At 43.9% G+C, this 20,419-nt stretch overlaps 1 protein-coding gene across 1 annotated transcript in view; it reads left to right on the top strand.

Annotated features, from left to right (window-relative positions):
- Positions 1-20,419, top strand: part of LOC123749091 (uncharacterized) — a 174,065-nt gene that overhangs the window by 66,951 nt on the left and 86,695 nt on the right. Inside the window, exon 2 of the mRNA XM_069321495.1 lies at positions 18,530-19,341. Coding sequence (XP_069177596.1) covers positions 18,690-19,341 — 652 coding nt within the window. The 5' untranslated portion in view covers positions 18,530-18,689. The remainder of the gene's footprint in view (positions 1-18,529; positions 19,342-20,419) is intronic.

The following is a 20,419-nucleotide window of genomic DNA, read 5'->3' as shown; positions in this document are numbered from 1 at the left end:
CAATTCGAAGGAATATCCGAATTAGTAACTGGGCATCCAAATTGCAAGCCGAGTTGGTAGCAATACTGGTAGCACTCGAAATTATTGACAACACTGAAGTAGACAGCTTAATTACTTCCGATTCCCTTTCCTCACTACGAGCAATAAACAGTTTGCAATCAAGTAATAACGTACTTGTCTTGGAAGCTAGACGTAGATATATAAGAATATTTAGCAAAAAGGTATATATAAAAATGTTGTGGATTCCTTCTCACATTGGCCTGCAGAAACATGACAAAGTTGACGCCCTTGCTAAGGCTGCAGTAAATAAAGACAGTATTGAACGGAATCTTGAGTTATCAAATATGTCCCTTAATAAAAGTGTCATTAGACACGAACTCCTGGATGGATCTGAAGAAAGTAGAACTGTGCAAACTGGAACTAGCAGGTCCATTGTTCATCACAATGAAATGTGTGAAGTAAAACATGTGTATGGGGCAAGTAACACAGTAAGTAGACTAACAGATGTTATCACAGCTCGTATAAGACTTGGCTACAAGTATGTCTGGCATTTCGGCTTGTATAGGGATCTAGATGAAGTAAAGTGTAAAGTGTGTGGACACAGACAGGGACACACACTCGAACACTATATCTTGGATTGTAGTAAGGTTGAGCCATTTAGAGATAGATCTAAGCTCACTCTCTATGATATGGCAACCTATCTTATTACCATGAATAAATTACCTGAAATCCTTGCACTGTATCCATATTTCGCTTCCAGTAGTTAAACGACATATGGGATGAAGAAACAAGTAGACTAATAGACAAGTAGACTTGTGAAGACTAATAACAAAGAGAAGCTACCCTTTGACTATCTCCATTGGTCAAACTATTATGTATTAGCGATAAGATCTACCATTAATGTATTATGACTTATTGTAAATGTATAGCTCTTGAAATAGCACTCTCTCTGTAACTAGCTGACATTGTAACTATAAGGTGTGAAGGATAAATGAAACTGTTTATGTAATAATCTAAGATGAGCTCTGATAAAGACCTTTTGTGCCCTCTGTAATGCTTTTTGCGCTACCGCTCACAGGATGGGTATGGGGTGCAAAATAAACTAGCCGCATCCGGCGGCAACAATCAAAATCTGTAACCCGCCTCCTAGTTGTGCCTCCTCATGGTGTTTGAATTACACATTTTGTTTCTGCATTATGATTAGCACCTGTTGTTGCTCTGGGTCCGAGCCATAGCCTGAGGTGCTACTCTATGGTAAAAGCTGACGTGTCTTATCGCTTCATGCTGTGATTCTTGTGATCATGGCTACTACTCCCCTGCCTGCTGGGGACATCCACAGTGACCCGTTTGCCATTCTTCAAAATGCTCCAGACGAATATGCGTCCACTTCAGCCCCCACCCCGTATGAAGTTGAAGTACAGTATGAACAAGCACTCTATCCCATTACATCCCAGAATGACGAGGACGTCAGCTCAAGTGATGAAGAAGAATTAAACTGCTTTTGTTATCCACAAAAGCCAGAATACCTTACGCAAAGAGAGAAAGACCATGAAAGCCAACACTGCTGTCAAGATGACCAATGCCACCCCCACATAGGGCGGAACACAACCTCCTCTACCAACCTGGGATAAATATGAAAGGCTGGCATTTCCCCTGAAGTTAACAGTAACAAGAGGTACTCTTGCATGAACCGTGATCACCCTCGTGCTTTTGTTGACCCCATACACCTTATACGCCCTAGACACGCCTCACCCTACATCTATGTAGCCAGTTTCCATGAAAACGCCATCTCTGCCCTACTCCAAGGTAAAGTGGGTGGCATCTCATTTAGAAACGCCGACTTTCCTGCGGGCTGGTGTGGTGGTGGGTCGCCACACTGTGCTGTATGGAGGACGACGCCTGTCTTTAGGAGGTACAAAGAATACCGTGTCAGTCTCTAACCACTTGACCTTGACATCTCCTGTGCAAAAGAGTTATCAGGTGTGTACAGTGCAAGACAAATCAAGTCTGGGGGGAAGTCACTAAAACAGATTGTCATCGTCTGGGAAAATGAAGCGCTGTACCCTAGTCGTTTCAACTTTCTAGGCCCCTACCAACCAGCCTGTCACATAACACCCTGGGTATCCTCAGCTGTCATGTGTTATCAGTGTCACCACTTTGGTCACATAGCCAATCATTTTAGATCTCCAGTCACCTGTGTTTTATGTGCAGCCAATCATCCAACTAAAGAATACCACGAAGATAAAGATACCATAAAGACCACGCTCTTGAGGCAGATGAAACTACATCCACAACCGTCAAGCACAAGTGTTCCAGGTGCTCACGGAAGGTGTGACCGCCTGGCACAAGGACTGTGACAGGCGTCGTCCTCCGTACAGCAGAGTGTGGCAACCCACCACCACACCAGCCGCCCCACCACCTGAGACGATCCCACCACCACACCAGCCCACTCGCAACCCAGAATGGCCCCTTCACCATTCCTGACACCAAGAGCTGGGCATCCTTTCCTGGCCTAACTGGGAAGTCTGACTCCAGCCAGCAGATTGAGGTGTTGGAACTATCAGCTCGCATGAGAAAAATGGAAATTAACATCGATAAGTTCCAAGAAACACTTGCGAAATTTTAAATAGTCTCAACTTCTTTTTTGTCTAAGAACTCAGGTGTATGGACAACTTGAAACAAAGTTCAATCGATATTCTCGCTAGCCCGAGGTGTGAAGTGAATGGCGAAGTATCTAATGAAATACCTTCAAGTGATGTAAGTGTTGATACCTCTTAAGCAAATATTGACGCCTCATCTGGGGCTGAAAGTACCGCTGTGGCGAGTGTAACAAATGAAAACCCATGTGTCTTAACTGTAATAAAAAAATGCACTCAAGAACTCATTCCAAACAATACCTCTTGTACCTCCATGAATCATGATGAATGTGACATTGTCTGAGATTGCATCTCTGAGTTAGCTTGCACATAGTTGATAGAAGTAGAAAATCGCCATTTTGACCTTAGAAATCCCCAGAGAGTGCACAAGTGTGCACAAAGTAATATCTTTCTTAATATGGCAGATAGAAGGTCGAAATTTGGTGTCTTTGGAAAGCAGACACCCTCAGCTGTCCAGAAAAGTAACGATCGTTGCTGTAGCATTTCTGGATCAATAGTTACAGGATCAGCCTGAATTTTGGTCTCTGGTCTCCCAGAGACAGAGCGAGAGAGAGAGAGAGAGGCATGCACTTGTCTTGGGGTAACGGTCCCTAGATCGTGACGTCACGTCATCGGCATGTTCTCTGCCATTGGTCGCAGCACCTGTGCCTACACGATGCTCGAACCTGATTGGCCGTTTCACCACCAAAGGGACGCACGCGGCCTCAAGATTTCCTGCCTAGAGAAACCTCATTCTGAACTCCAGCGTTGTCTTGTGTAGACGTGGTTTGTCCTGTTCCGGTAATTTGCCTGTCTACATCACAGTTCAGCCAGCTTAAATGAATCTACCCTCCCTCACGTTACCGTCGCTGAATCCGGTAATCGCAGGGCGCTGGTAGATGTCACATAACAAAGATACAAGATAGAAATACCGGCCGTCACACGTGTGACGGCTGGTACACAGTCCACAGGTGCAACTGGACTGTAGCCAAGTATAAGTGTTTATCGGCTGAGTACCGTGCGATCCGTCACCATATCGCTAAGTAAACTGTGTGGAAGGGATCGAGTAATGCGATTCCTTGTGTTTGAGTAAAGATTCAGCAATGATATTCAAAATATTGGGGAGTGTGGACTCTGATTATTTCGTCCACCGTGCTGTTCACCTCGTGCACTTACCACGTGGTGCCCCAAAGTTATTTCAGCATGCATTCAGTCAACCTTCAAAAAACTCACGCTAAAGTATATACCCGGTGTACATTTATAAGCTCGCTCCCGAATTCATCAGTATGGGAGCCAGGCGATTCTAGGCCTTAGTGTCTCGTGGCTACACCATCTCGTCACCCCTCGTTGTCCGAGGCAGTCTCTGCCACCTCCCGTGGCTACTCCACTCTCCTTATTCCACCCCACATGGCTACCCCACTCTCCTTACTCCTCCTCACATATTCACCTAGTTGTGCTTGCGGGGGTTGAGCTCTGCTCTTTTTGGACTGCCTCTCAACTGTCAATCAACTGTTTCTACTACTACTAGTTTTTCCACACCCCACACACACACACCCCAGGAAGCAGCCTGTGACAGCTGACTAACTCCCAGGTACCTATTTACTGCTAGGTAACAGGGGCATAGGGTGAAAGAAACTCTGCCTATCGTTTCTCTACCCTGTGGCTACCCTGCTCTCCTTATTCCGCCTTCTGTCGTCAATCAACAGAGGTCATAGTGAGTGTGAATTTTTGCCAAGTGTGGATTATACCAGTACAATCAAGGTCATAGTGAGTGTGGGAATTTTTGCCGAGTGTGGAATATACCGGTACAATCAAAGTGAATACGAAAACTATTATTTCACTGTATCATTCGTCTCAAGTGCCAAATTCCTTGTGTTGACCCAGTCAGCCGATCGGTGTTTATTCTTCATAATCCCCCCACAGGAAAAAGTTCGATTCCCCGAGGAAGCACAATAGGTAAAGGCCTATTACAGCTGTGTGATAACTGTAACTGAACCTTAAGTGTGTTTGTCATCGTACACTATATTTTACAAATTTTATTACTGTGCATGAGTTGCACCCTAGCAGCCGTAAGGTATGGACGTGTCGCCTGGCCTCTCTGGTAGTTGGGGTGTTTGCCGCTTTAGTCTGCAGGGCATGTAGGTGTATCTACCCTCCCTGCTGTTCCCTCCAGATTGGTGTTGATATGGCACGTTTGCTATGGCCGACATCATCTTTCCCATGCTGTGAGGGTCAACTCCATGGGATTGGGGTTTACTGGGCATGCGGGATACCCTGTGGTGGAGCTTGTCATGTGTGACATGCTCTCTGTATCCCGGTAATGGACATCTTCGGTGTTGAGCTGGTAACTGCTCACCGTGTAGTTATAAAGTTTGTTGGAGAAGTGGTGTACCGTGTCTTTCTCCGAAGGTACGAGGGGCGTACCTTGCTGCGGAAGGATGGCACCGGATCTGTGGCCATTACAGATCGTAGCGGTGCCATGACGTATGTGAGTGTCCATGGGGCCCCCATGGAGTTTCCCGAGACCCTCCTCCGGCATTTCTTCCAGCGGTTTGGTGCCGTCGTTAGTATGTAGACGCCCACGCTGTCTTCTGGCAAGTTTACGGGTATGAGGGCCAACATTCGTACCCTAGGGATTCGCCTGCAGTCGGACATTCCATCTTCTGTCCGGCTTTTAGGGTACTATGTCCGGGTGTACTATGCCCGGCAACCACGAACTTGTTTTCGTTGTGGCCTGTTGGGGCATCAAGCTGCCGGATGCACTGAGGCTGCGACTGCTCCCGTGAACATGTTCAAGGAAGAGGATTTCCCGCCACTCCCGCTGGAAGAGGACTCTGGAGGTGAGGAAGTGAGCAACCCGTTAGAAGATGCAGCTCCCCCTGTGCCGCCCGACATTCCTCCGGTTGTTGTGGACCCTACTCTGGGAGTTGCAGTGCCGTCAGTTGATATTCCTGCTCCTGTCGCAGTTCCTGCTGCTCCTATGGGCATTCCTGGTGGTCACTGCGAGGCATCGCCGTCTTCCTCTCCCGCGTCTTCTGCTGCTGCGCCTGGCCCTGCATCCTCGCCTAGTGTCCTGGCTGTGATGGGTGCTGGGATGGATACAGCGCCTCATCCTGTGCCTGGCCTGGTTCCCCATGTGGTTGAGGATGCTGCTGTTCTACGACAAGCGTCGGATCGCCCGGCTTCTGCTGCATGGGCTGATGTTGGCGAGTTTGACGACTGTGAATCTTCCGGCGACGGCGGGGGTCGCTCCGGTTGCGTTGTAATCTACAATGGTGGCGGAGGTGCATTTGCCTGCAGATGCCAGTACCGGTGTTACACTATATTTAACACATTTACACATGCAGTGATTTTAAATAAGAGTGTTATTGTACTATTATTGTATTCAATCCTTTTATTGACATAAGTGTCAGTGTGTTGTGGTGTTCAGTGCTGTTGTTAAGCACTGAATTGTGCACTGTTTTGTGTTGGTCTAGTGACCCAGTGTTGTTGTGACGTAGTGTTCATTATTGGAAAGTCAGGGTTACTTAGTGTTCATTATTGTGAAGTTAGTGTCATAGAGTTATTGTAATTTACTTAACATCATTATTAATGAGAGGTGATTAGCAATTGTGTTGACTAATCAATGTTTGTCAAGCGGTCTCAGTGATCGTCTAGCGTTAATGTGAGTTAAGTTGAACTGTCAAGTTTGACAGGACCTTGAGCGATTACTCAGGGATTGCTAATTACCAGGAAGTTGTTGTTTGACTTCATTGAGTTCTTTTGATTGCTTGACTGTCTGTGTTGACAGAGTGTTATTAACGTAATTTACCTTGTTTGATGTGACTGTCTTGAAGACAGATTAACGTAATTGGATTTACTAAATAACGTAATATAATTGATTTGATCAAGTGTCATCAGTCTGTCTTTGTGTATTAACGTAATTGATTGCTTGACTTCCGTCTTGAGAAGCGAGCCTTAACGTAATTACTTGAGTGTTGCACGGAAGGCGGGTCTCAGTGACTGGTCTGCCTGTTGTTTTATTTGTGTTGTTATTATTGTTTGCCGCAGTCGTGACGAGCTGCCACTTGCGTCTGGAGTGGTCGCCCACTGTGTTAAGTGTAGTTATTGTTGGCACCGCGAGCGGTCTGAACCGAAAGTGCGTTTCTTCAGATTTGCCTAGATTTGACACCGCCACGCCGGGCTTTAACGCAATGTTAAACTATTCTTGTCTTGTATCACTAGTATTGAGTTTTATTATTAAATTGTTATTGTTGAAACTACAAGTGCCTTTATGTTCATACCTTCTAAGACCCTTGTACGAATTATTGACTCTGCCCTTACGCTTGAAAGTGATCAAAGGTGTTGCTCTGGATACTTTGGACTCGAATCATTTTCATAGCCCACACACATCAATAAATGATTAGTGTGAGACACCTATGAGCTACTCTGACAACTACCTTCAGTAGTTACGGAAGCTCCATGACTCAGTGGTAAGGAGTGCCAAGGTTTTGAGCTCCGGCAGCGGCTCTATGCCTCCCTGTGCAGTCTTACAATAATATGCTGTCATTACAGCATTTATTTGTTGTTAGTGCCGTGCTTTCTGACTGAGGTCACTTGTACATCTGGCGCTAGTGTCATCACCAACTCCAGAAGTACATTTAACCATTCACTACATCTGGCGTTAGTGTCTTCACTATCTCCAGTTAATAGCATCAATATTATATACCACGGATAATAATCTCAGACATGCTTATAAAAGCTAGGAAAGGTGAAGACAATCAACTGGCCATTACACAAATGAGAGATCTCTTTAATATTATTGACCCTGAAAAAGTGTCACTTGTAAGCAATAGTCTGCAACTTGTGAGCCTTGTAAATACTTCTCTTCGTCAAGTTCATGAACAATATTACTCACGACAGAATCACAAAAATTTCTCACGTGGAATGTGAGAAGCGTGCGCAGGCGGCTGTTTGATCTAATGATGTACGCTGGTGCCAACAACACTGATGTACTGTGCCTGCAGGAACTATACACTGCAAGTACAAAAAACAGAACACCACCCAAATTCTCAGATTATGTAGTATTCTCACATGTTGGTTCACATGATGTCTGTATCTTAACGTATGTTAAAAGTAATCTAGAAGGTAAACCTGTTAAAAACCACAGAAGTGACAATTCATATTATCAGCAGTTTCAGACTATTACAGCAACCAGCTTTATTAACTTAGTTAATGTATATGTAAGGTGCGATCAAATGGTCGAAGTTTGTCTTCCAAAAATCACCAGCAGCCCTCAAACCATTGAGATGGATGATTTTAATGCCATACATCAGGTATCCTCAAGGTAACCTGACACACTAGCTCGGATGAGACCAAAACAAATAGAAATGGTTAGGCTTTTGTTAAATATCTTTGAGACAATAACATGTCAGTATTCAACTTTAACTCATCTAACGTCACACTCCCCAGAGGTTGTAGACTTGATTATGTCACTGGTCACGGTCTCATCGATAATGCTGTCAATGGATCAATTGTTCACAAATTAGTTAGTGATCATTTTGCCATCCCTAGTTCATACACCATAAATAATGTCAAACCCCAAATTTTTAAAAGAGAAATAATCAATATCCCTGAAAGTTTACACATACACTTCAAATACTGCATTTCTGAATGGTATAACTCCTACTGTTTTACTACCGTCATTGCTGGGCCTGGTTACTGAAGTGAGGACCTATGAGGACCTGGTCACTGAGGCGATGACCTATGAGGACCTGGTCACTGAAGTGAGGACCTATGAGGACCTGGTCACTGAAGTGAGGACCTGGTCACTGAAGTGAGGACCTATGAGGACCTGGTCACTGAAGTGAGGACCTATGAGGACCTGGTCACTGAAGTGAGGAACTATGAGGACCTGGTCACTGAAGTGAGGACCTGGTCACTGAAGTGAGGACCTGGTCACTGAAGTGAGGACCTGGTCACTGAAGTGAGGACCTGGTCACTGAAGTGAGGACCTATGAGGACCTGGTCACTGAAGTGAGGACCTATGAGGACCTGGTCACTGAAGTGAGGAACTATGAGGACCTGGTCACTGAAGTGAGGACCTATGAGGACCTGGTCACTGAAGTGAGGACCTGGTCACTGAAGTGAGGACCTGGTCACTGAAGTGAGGACCTATGTGGACCTGGTCACTGAAGTTACCGATTTTTATGACAATATTGTAAAATCCACAAGACCCAAAACAGCGAGGAAGGGATTGAGGTGGTTCACTGACTCACGCCTTAAGCCCCTGCATGACAGAGTTCTCACTTAAGCTGAGCAGTATAAAACACATAAAAAGCTGACACCCTCAACACATTTCTTAATGCCAGCCGAGAGTTTAGAGAGCTAAAGGAACAGGTGTATAACCAGCACTGTGGACAGTTTTTGCAAGGCAACATCCTCATCCCAAATGTGGAATAAAATTAATTAAAAGGATTTCTCATCCTAGAAGTCGTCAACTTGATCACCATTCACCTGTAGACTATGCCGACATGCTGCTATAATAATATGCGAGCACTGCCAGTATAAACAGTCTGCCCCAAGATGTACAAGACCGTCTGGCTAGTACCAAAATAAATCGTAACTTCAATATTGAAATATTGAAGTGAAATAGGGCCAGATGATAACTATGATATAACCACCGCTGAAATAAAAAATGCACTCAAGAAAAGTAAGGCTACCTCCTTACTAAAAGTAAGGTGTGATCCTGTGGTCCCGGGTTCGATCCCGGGCGCCGGCGAGAAACAATGGGCAGAGTTTCTTTCACCCTGTTGTCCCCTGTTACCTAGCAGTAAAGAGGTACCTGGGAGTTAGTCAGCTGTCACGGGCTGCTTCCTGGGGGTGGAGGCTTGATCAAGGACAGGGCCGTGGGGACACTAAAGCCCCGAAATCATCTCAAGATAACCTGAAGATATACCTCTCCTGGAGAGGATGGCATAACATACAATACCAGGAGAATACTTGCTGTGCTGCCAAACAGTCCTTTGCTAGAATTGTTTAATCAAAGTCTAAGGCAGGGTGTCTTACCTGACCGCTGGACACAGGAACTCATAATACCCATACCCAAGCGCCTAATTCACAAAAATTCAGACCCATCTCTCTGACATCGTGCAAGTGTAAAGTTCTTGAGAAGATTATACTCGACAGACTAATGTTTCGAATTAGGCCTCACCTTGCTCCTAGCGTGAATGATTTCTTTCTTGGAAGAAGTACACAAACTTGCTTTGCTGAATATTTTATTACAGAGGGGGCCATGCTCTCAGGCCTCATTTATTGACCTCCAAACAGGTTTTGATACAGCAAACAGAAATAATATTAAAATAATCCAAACCAATCCAATAATACAGGAGAAGATGCCCATGCGGCGAGCCTTGAAATGGGGACAGCTGAAGAGAAGTCGGTGAGAGGAAAAGCTGAAGTTGAAGAGAAAGTGTCATGGCTTGACCCAGCTGCGTGTCTTTGGTCGATGCTGAAAACAACCCAACATCTGACTAGGCTGGGAGACGGGTCAGAAAGGCGGCAGTAGCGGTGCTTCTTCATTCAGGTAGAGATAGTCTGTCTTCAGGAGGTGTCTTCTTTCTTCTTTTGGAGATAAGGGAAGACTGCTGATATGGCTCAAGACTGCTGATATTACCTGAGTAATAGAACCGCCTCAGTCCTTTCCAAGGGGGGGTCAAAAGTAAACATTGTGCACTTTTTGAGTTGGGTACTCCCCAGAGTGGAGTGCTTAGCCCAACACTGTTCTGATACATAAATTAACAATTGATATTCCCACACTACCTGACGAAGCCATCATCTGTTATGCTGATGACATATTCATTGTTGCAAATACTCAAACTAGACTGCAAGTTCTACTTGATTCACTTGCTGTGAAAAGCATTATATGTGATCTTGTTTTCTATATAACTAAATCCAGAGCTCTCCATCCCCATGAGAAAATTCGTGTCCCTCTAACTTTCAAGGTCAACAACCAGAATATTGAAACGCGTTGGCAGAACAAATACCTTGGAGTTGGTATTAACAGTGACATTGTAAACGATCTACGTCGTAGGGTCAAAGAAAGACTGAAAAACACTGAAAACACTTACTGGTAAGAATATTTGTATCAATAATAAATATGCTAGACTATTCTATATGGTATTTGTTAGATCTCTAGTTGATTATCATGCCTTGCACCTAATTAACTTCCCCGCCTCCGTGTTGGACAAACTTGAAGTAGTACAGAATGAAGCCATGAGGATAATTCTTGATGCCCCAAGATGCACAAGACTCATCAACATGAGGGAAGAACTGAAGCTTCCAACCATACTAGAGAGAATCATGCAAGTCAACACTACCTTTTACCCTAAAGTCACGAGAGACCCTACATCTCCTGCATTGCTCAGAGACAAATTATTCAGTGCTGTAAACACCCTATTGTCAGGTGCCAACATACAAATTCACTCCTTTTATGACAAATGGCTGAGTAAAATTGCCTATAATCTCATCAAACTCAACATTCCGTTAAAGTGCAATCTACCTACTCTGATATTCCTCTTTATCTATACCCCACCATTCAAATATCATACACACCCGTCACCAAGAAAGGTAATGAGAATCTTGCTTTTCTTAAAACAATTGCCTCCTCCATAGAACATTTAAGATCTCACGAGTACTGTCTCTATACCGACGGCACAGTCCAATCTTCTACTGGACGGACTGAAGCAGCATATAGGTTCTATAGAAATGATATTTGCACACAGACTATCGGTGTCAGGTTAAACAACTGGATGATCCCCACACAAACAAAACTAGCGGCACTACAACTAGCTACCAGAACATTAAGAAACCGAGGAGCAATAATATTTTATGATTCAAAGTCTGCTTTTCAAGCAATGGAAAACTTCTCCTGGAAGATCGACAGCAACAATTTCATACTAGCAATTATAAATGACCTAATTGCTGCACAGAGTAAAGGGTTTCGAATCTCATTTGTATGGATACCATCACACATAAATATAATCAATCATAATGAGACAGACATTGCAGCCATATTAGCGTGTAACAAATATAAAGTTGAATTAGACCTAGTTATCCCCCCATCTCTGCTGTCAAAACTATATTGTTCCAGACACTCAGGTCTGATAGGAAAAAAATTACTGACGCCCAACGACCTGAAAGCACTAATATAAAAAGGTATGATTTCTTCAGATCTGAAACCTATATTTATGTGCAGCACAAACGTCCACCAGGCTGTGCGACACAGTAGTTACCAGCATCAGGTTGAGTTACCGTTACCTGTGGCAGGTGGCTGCAGCTGACGGATCTCCCAATCCTCAGCACTCCAGGTGCAATCTCTGGAATGCCCAGTTATCAGACTCATTGGTATGAGGTACCTGGAACTTTGCAATTACTTTACACACTCTCGAGTTCTTGAGGATATCCTCATATTGCGCCCAAAATTTGCCAGTGCAGGCTACTGAACATATGGCCTTGTATGACTAACTTTCCTGCGAGATGGAGACTTTTAGTATCACTGCTACCTTATTCACTCTTGTGTTCATGATATTATCCTCATAATGCACCCAGAGTTTGCCAGTGCAGATTACTTATCACATGCCTTTGTATGACAAACCATCCTGTGTGATGGGAATTTTTAGCATCATGTAACATCTTTTTAACACCCCTATACTTCTATTTATATTGTCTAGGGTAGCTGCACAAATGCATATGTACCAAAATGTGTTAATACAAAAACTATTAAGGGGTCGCATTCGACTAGCCTTCCAATAAAAAAATAAAAAAATTATATCTATTAATATAATAAATATGCCTCTTAAAAGAAAATATTATACCAAATTTCGTAATTGAGTAAGACTTAAAATACGATTATTCTTTTTATAGGAAAAACTTTACAATCAAGTTAGTTCCCTGTTCCGCGATGGTAACAACCGAACATGTGGAACATAAAAGGAATATATAAAGCTGGTACACCTTTATAGTTACCTATCCTTCACCACAGCCAGGTTAAAGTCTGACCGAGAATTATAACTTTAATCGAGCATGACACATCCCCCAGGGCGGCCAAGGGAAAAAATAACTTGACGGCAAAACGTAGAATAAAGTCCAGCTCGAATATAATTGCTACAAAATAAAAAAATATGACTGGAAGGGCTATATCTACCAGTATCAAATGGCTATCATACTAAAATTAATGTGATTCACTATTAATAGAGGCCCTAACTCAATTTGGCTCTTACCTTCGTGTAGTATAGCACTAAGGCTTGGTGCATTAGCTTCGAGAATATGTAAGACTAAGCTCGTGGTTTTGGTTTCCAGTCACCAGTTTAAGATATATTATCTGGCATAACCAAAGGTGAGTTCGGGTGATTTTCTTGTGATGGTGTAAACATGCTAGAAGAAGAATCTTCTTCCCAGGAGAATCTCGGGTGTTGAAAAGAAGAACACCACACCAGGACTGCCGCTGATTTGTAATATAGATCACCAGTAAACAAAGATAGAGGCCGTGCGGTCAGAGCAGCTTCAATTAGCAGTTTGAATAGTTTACTGTTTGAACGGAATAGTAAGGCCAAGTATAATGATCATCTCACTTAATTTCTAACTTTATTGAAAAATTTAAATATGTCTACCCATAATTTTTTATGGAGGCGATATGTACAGATTTTCTAATCAGAAACTCATTACCTCACATTTGCCACATATTAAAAAAAATTATGTTAGTTAGCATAAAATTCAATCGAGATTTACCAATCCTTCCTCAATACACAGAAGATTTACTCAAAGTATGTGCTAGGCAAGAAAATTTGCCTGAGGATAATGATTTTGAGTAGGCACCGTGTACTAGCCCCTTGGTTAGGTAAGATAAACTCATGATTTATGCTGCACAGAGCACACTGAACTGAGGTTAGCAAGTCATAAATATCCAGTAATAATTTTTTTCCCATATGACGCAAAACGGCTTGGGAGTTTGGCAAGGAATTTTCACAAAGTGATGCATTACGATCTGTCACCCAGATTGACATACAAATAAGAAATGTGGTAGCGTAACCCTACCGGCCAATGCTTACATGGACTTACCAGTCCACGCAAGGGCACCTAATGTGCTAATGGGTACCACATTAGATACCCAAAGGAGTTAGTTTAGTTTAGTTCATTTATTATGCACCCCATACCCATCTTGTGGGCGGTAGTGGAAAGGGTTACAGAGGCACATAATGGGCTCAGAGACTGAACCCCACAATTCATTTAGCTAAGCAAGTTACAATATTGATGAGCTAGTTACAAAATTCAATATAAGTCATCACATCAACAATGGGTTCGAGATCGACCTCAAGTACAGGTTCTAAATTAAGCAACTGACATATGTGGAGAGCTAGTGTCAAAATTTATATGTTTGTCCTGCACACCGCCCCCCATCCAGTGGGCAGCGGTGGATAGGTTACAATCACTTAGTTACTAACTACAGTTAGCAAACTGGGGATATTTGGCTAAAATTTCTGGTAGCAGATCATTTTGAATTAAATATTGACACATCGCTGGAACATTGGTTATAGAATTGTCTCTAAATTCACGTATCTTTTCGCACTCCATCACATAGTGACGGAGGGTGTGCGAATAATCTTGTTGACACAGTTTACATTTGGTCAGGTCTACATCAGCAGAGAATGAGAATTCCCAGAGATACTTGTAACCGAGTCTAAGCCGAGCAGTAGTAACATCTAGAAGTCTGCTGATTTTATTGGATGAGCCATAGATGTGTGGCTCCTCTTGCATGATAGTATGATGATCTGAGGCAAAGTGAAATTGACACCAGTAATTCCATCTATCATCATACCCAAAGGAGACCACAAACTGCCATGTAAGGCCACCAGCTTTTAAGCCATGCACTGAAGAACAAACTATCGAAACCCGTCCTTTACTGCATAATATCTGAAAGAACTCCAGAGTCTGCTTTATAATAGCCATAATTGTAAATAATATATCAAACATACCTGAGTGGGAACATACACCTCCCTCTCCTAGGGGCCCAACAATATTATGGGATACAAAGGAAAATAATTGTTTCCATAATTACAAAAGACTTTTATTTATTGGTCTTAAAGTTGCTTTACAAAATCACTATTACAATTGAGGTGTTATTTAAAAGACTTGGTATTAACTTTGACTAATGGTCCCACAAAATCTGGGATATAGGCACATAAGTTACATTAATTTGTAATATAAATTGCCATCCACACTGTGGATGTCCAGGTGAATGGAATGGATTACTTTGTAATCTTTCCACAACTTGATATACCCAATTCATATATTCTAACAGCACTTCACATACGTAAATAAGGTTCTTGATAGTTAGTAATGTGATACAGCAACTTCAATAACAGGTAATAATATGACAGGTGCATAAGAATGAACCTCAATTCAAGTTAACACAATCTCTAGAATGGATGGAACAGTCAACAATTATTGCCAGCCGCCACTGGGCCATGTAAAAACAAAAGAGTGCATCCTACACCTAACTATCACATAAAAGAGCACTACAGATATGTTAAACAACGTCACCGCACCTAGCTGCCAACGACAGCGGGGAGATCCCGGTGCAGAGGGTGACCATACGGAGATCCCTCTTTGCTACACGCCAGCCACCACAGTCAACGAGCCGTCCACGCTTTCTCTCAATTACCAGTGTTCTAAAAATACTTTTTTTTTAACTTTTTCCTCTAATTTCATATTTTGTCACATTGAGTTTTCTACATTTACCACAGATTATAGAAAATGCTTTCCAGTCATAATATCTACTTCGGACTATTTAGGTGCCTTCTTAGATTTTTATTTATATCTCTATAGAGGGGAACGTTCTCGTACTGTGACTATGCACTGTGAGAGTGCAGAACTAGCCACTGTACTGACGGGAATTTGAATTGGGAATTGCCTCCAAAGTGACAAGGGATCACAGGGGTTAACTAAACGCCACTAGGTATAAATATTCTGCATTTGAACTATATACACAATGTATATCACAAGTTGATACACCAACCCATAAACCCAGATCTACACCAGCCACCGCTGGTCATATCCTAAATCCTAATTACCCAATCTTTAAATATCCACTCTTGGGAGACCACCTCAACTCTCTCTCAAATCACCAGCCAAATGTCAGTCACTCACACTCACAACCAACCAATCACAGAGTTCACCACGGGACATCGGCTGGCTGCTCGGTGAGTGTGAGTCGCGACCACTTGGACATGTTGAACCAATACGCAGCTAACTCGGCTGAGTCCATACCAGGTCCACACCACAAGCATCATGGTCCTCACCATACCAGGTCCACACCACAAGCATCATGGTCCTCACCATACCAGGTCCACACCACAAGCATCATGGTCCTCACCATACCAGGTCCACACCACCAGCATCATGGTCCTCACCATACCAGGTCCACACCACCAGCATCAAGGTCCTCACCGTACCAGGTCCACACCACCAGCATCACGGTCCTCACCATACCAGGTCCACACCACCAGCATCATGGTCCTCACCATACCAGGTCCACACCACCAGCATCATGGTCCTCACCATACCAGGTCCACACCACCACCAGCATCACGGTCCTCACCATACCAGGTCCACACCACCACCAGCATCAAGGTCCTCACCATACCAGGTCCACACCACCAGCATCACGGTCCTCACCATACCAGGTCCACACCACCAGCATCATGGTCCTCACCATACCAGGTCCACACCACCAGCATCATGGTCCTCACCATACCAGGTCCACACCACCAGCATCATGGTCCTCACCATACCAGGTCCACACCACCAGCATCATGGTCCTCGCCATACCAGGTCCACACCACCACCAGCATCACGGTCCTCACCATACCAGGTCCACACAACCACCAGCATCATGGTCCTCACTATACCAGGTCCACACCACCAGCATCATGGTCCTCACCATACCAGGTCCACACCACCAGCATCATGGTCCTCACCATACCAGGTCCACACCACCAGCATCATGGTCCTCACCATACCAGGTCCACACCACCAGCATCATGGTCCTCACCATACCAGGTCCACACCACCAGCATCATGGTCCTCGCCATACCAGGTCCACACCACCACCAGCATCACGGTCCTCACCATACCAGGTCCACACAACCACCAGCATCATGGTCCTCACTATACCAGGTCCACACCACCAGCATCAAGGTCCTCACCATACCAGGTCCACACCACCAGCATCACGGTCCTCACCATACCAGGTCCACACCACCAGCATCATGGTCCTCACCATACCAGGTCCACACCACCAGCATCACGGTCCTCACCATACCAGGTACATACCACCAGCATCAAGGTCCTCACTATACCAGGTCCACACCACCAGCATCATGGTCCTCACCATGCCAGGTCCACACAACCAGCATCATGGTCCTCACCATACCAGGTCCACACCACCACCAGCATCTCGGTCCTCACCATACCAGGTCCACACCACCAGCATCAAGGTCCTCACTATACCAGGTCCACACAACCAGCATCACGGTCCTCACCATACCAGGTCCACACCACCACCAGCATCACGGTCCTCACCATACCAAGTCCACACCACCAGCATCAAGGTCCTCACTATACCAGGTCCACACCACCAGCATCATGGTCCTCACCATACCAGGTCCACACCACCACCAGCATCACGGTCCTCACCATACCAAGTCCACACCACCAGCATCAAGGTCCTCTCTATACCAGGTCCACACAACCAGCATCATGGTCCTCACCATACCAGGTCCACACCACCACCAGCATCTCGGTCCTCACCATGCCAGGTCCACACCACCAGCATCAAGGTCCTCACTATACCAGGTCCACACAACCAGCATCACGGTCCTCACCATACCAGGTCCACACCACCACCAGCATCACGGTCCTCACCATACCAAGTCCACACCACCAGCATCAAGGTCCTCACTATACCAGGTCCACACCACCAGCATCATGGTCCTCACCATACCAGGTCCACACCACCACCAGCATCATGGTCCTTTGCAGAATGAAATATGCCACATTGCTGGCGTCTCTTTTATTCAACCTCCTCTTAGTATTGATCCTTCCCAAACCACTTCCGATCAACATGTCAACAGTGTTCTCACAATAAATGAGGCCTAACACTGACCGTCTCATATTGCACTTGAGGTCACGTCTGTGACTCGCTGCCTCTACTGGAGTCCTGTGTAGCCACACCTTGCCTACCCTGACCGCTGACCTAGAGTGCCTCCCGCTCACTGGCTCCAATCCATTTGCCACTTACATACTCCTCCTCACGCTCCATCCACTACTTACGCCGCCGGTACGTTGAGAGAGAGAGTAACTAATGTTTACAAAATAATGTGGATACAACATTGTTGCCAGTAAGTTATGGATGGTCATGGTGCGAGGATGTACTCGCCAGGCAGGTATTGTGGGTCTCGCTTCATGCAGGTCGGCATTCAATCCCCGACCGTCCAAGTGGTTGGGCACCATTACTTTCCCCCCGTTCCATCCCAAATCCTTATCCTGACCCCTTCCCAGCTCTATAAATTCGTAAGAGCTTGGCGCTTTCCCCTGATAATTAAAAAAATAGATATTAAAAAATTATTTAATTTAGTGTAATTTTATTTATGATGTATAATTGATTTAATTATTAATTAATGGATGGTCATAGTATAAAGTGGAACTAATAGGAAGGTTTAAATGGTTCCAGCAAGAAATAAGAAATAAAGACTTAAATATAATGCATACGTTATTGCATGGCAATAACTTAAGCATTTGGATTTTATATACAAATTTGATTTTAATTGCAATATTTTATCTCTTTTCTATTACAGTGAAGAACATTGCTAGGAGCAAGAGCAGTATCTGATGAGTACAGCAGCTGTTGCAAGACCAGGCGACAGAGCAGTGCCTGAGAACAGCAGCAGCAACACAGGAATAAGCTGCACATCCATAAGTACTCTATAGCAGCAGCAGTTGTGGCCAGAGCCAAAGATGAGTCAACACCACCGCAATGGCCACCGGAAACAACACAACAAGAAAGTCAGGATTAACAGTGCAAGGAAGAGGCAGAGTTTGGTGACGACTTCTGCAGTGTTGCGGCTGTTTATTGTGATGGCTGCTACGGTGTCTCTTGTCCACACCCTGCCTGTCCCGGCCCCTGCTGACACCCTGCCTCTCCAGGCCCCTGCTGATACTCTGCCTCTCCAGACCCCTGCTGATATCCTGCCTCTCCAGGTCCCTGCTGACTCCCTGCCTCTCCCGGCCCCTGCTGACACCCTGCCTCTCCAGGCCCCTTCTGACACCGTGCTTGTTAGTATGGTGCCTGATGGCACAGTACCTGCTGACATGGTGACTGTTGACATGGAGTTAGTTGACATGATTCCTACTAACACTCTGCCTGTTGGCACGGTGCTTGCTGATATCCTGCCGGTTGAAACGTTGTCTGCTGGCACTCTGCCTGCTGACATGGTACCTACTGATCCATCATCTGGTGACTCATCGCCTGCTGATCCATCATCTGGTGACTCATCGCCTGCTGATCCATCATCTACTGACCCATCACCTGCTGATCCATCACATGCTGACCTGACAACTGCCTACCTGTTTCCATCTACTCTGTCCTCAACTTATCCAACTCGTCAAGGTATGTGTTATCATGTTATGAACAAGGCTGTTCTTCATAATTTAAAATAACAAAGGTTCATTAACGTAGGTGAAATTGCACACCAGATGAGAACAGATTACTTACAAAAGCACATGTGGCATGTTAAATATGCAAATGAAGGTTTATGATTAAGTAAACAGTCAGCATATGCAAATTGACCAGTAGACATGTAATGTGTTAAGTTTACATGGGAAATTGAATGTTTTATTTATTTCTTATTTGTGCTGGCAGCATTTTGAAATGTTAGTACCTAATTTGGAATAACATACAAATCCTTTTATATGTCTATGTAATAACGTATCAAGAAACTAGGCTAATGTCTTGATATGTTTCATGCATTAGGTTATAGTTTTTCTTGTGATTCACAGAGACAAGCGTAATAGATCATAGGAAGTTCGTAAGCAAAGTTACCATACCTTAAGAATTATAAAGTAATTGAACAGAGGTGCCCTATGTCCATATAGCTTTAATTTAATGGTCGACAGAGAATTGTCATGAAATTTCATACACCAGCTGAAGGTGCAATTCTGCTACATTTCCAGCTGTGGTGTAAAGGGACGGATGTATACCACTGATTTCAGAAATATTATACTTTGTAACGGGTTTTTCGTGGCTGGCAATATACTACATACCTGGAGATGTTTCATTGTTATTAGGTATATATAATACATGCTACCTTACCTGTTATTTTAGCTAAACGTGTCTGTTAAAGTATACTTGGCTACACGGAGTGAGAAAGCTAGCAACTTTACTGCCTCCCAGAGTTAAAAGTCAGTTTGTCTATAGAAGTAGTAGATATAGAACATATACTACTGGGCAACTACTCCAACAATTAATTACTCTTTTTATCTTTAAGTTAAATAATTGTTTTAGGGTCAAGTATTCAATAAGTGGGTTACAATTTATGATAAAAATATTTCCACTGTTTTATATAAAGTAATAAAAATTTTATTGTCAATAAAAATTTGAGAAACTGCATAAGTGACAAAAATCTTGTAAACTCTTTCTATAAGTTTCTAACGAGGGAAAGATTTTTCCACATGGTAGGGAGAAATAA

The sequence above is a fragment of the Procambarus clarkii genome, chromosome 9 (assembly GCF_040958095.1).
Source record: "Procambarus clarkii isolate CNS0578487 chromosome 9, FALCON_Pclarkii_2.0, whole genome shotgun sequence".
Classification (NCBI taxonomy): domain Eukaryota; kingdom Metazoa; phylum Arthropoda; class Malacostraca; order Decapoda; family Cambaridae; genus Procambarus; species Procambarus clarkii.
Note: the sequence above shows the minus strand (reverse complement) of the source record. Positions and strands in the feature narration are given on the sequence as shown.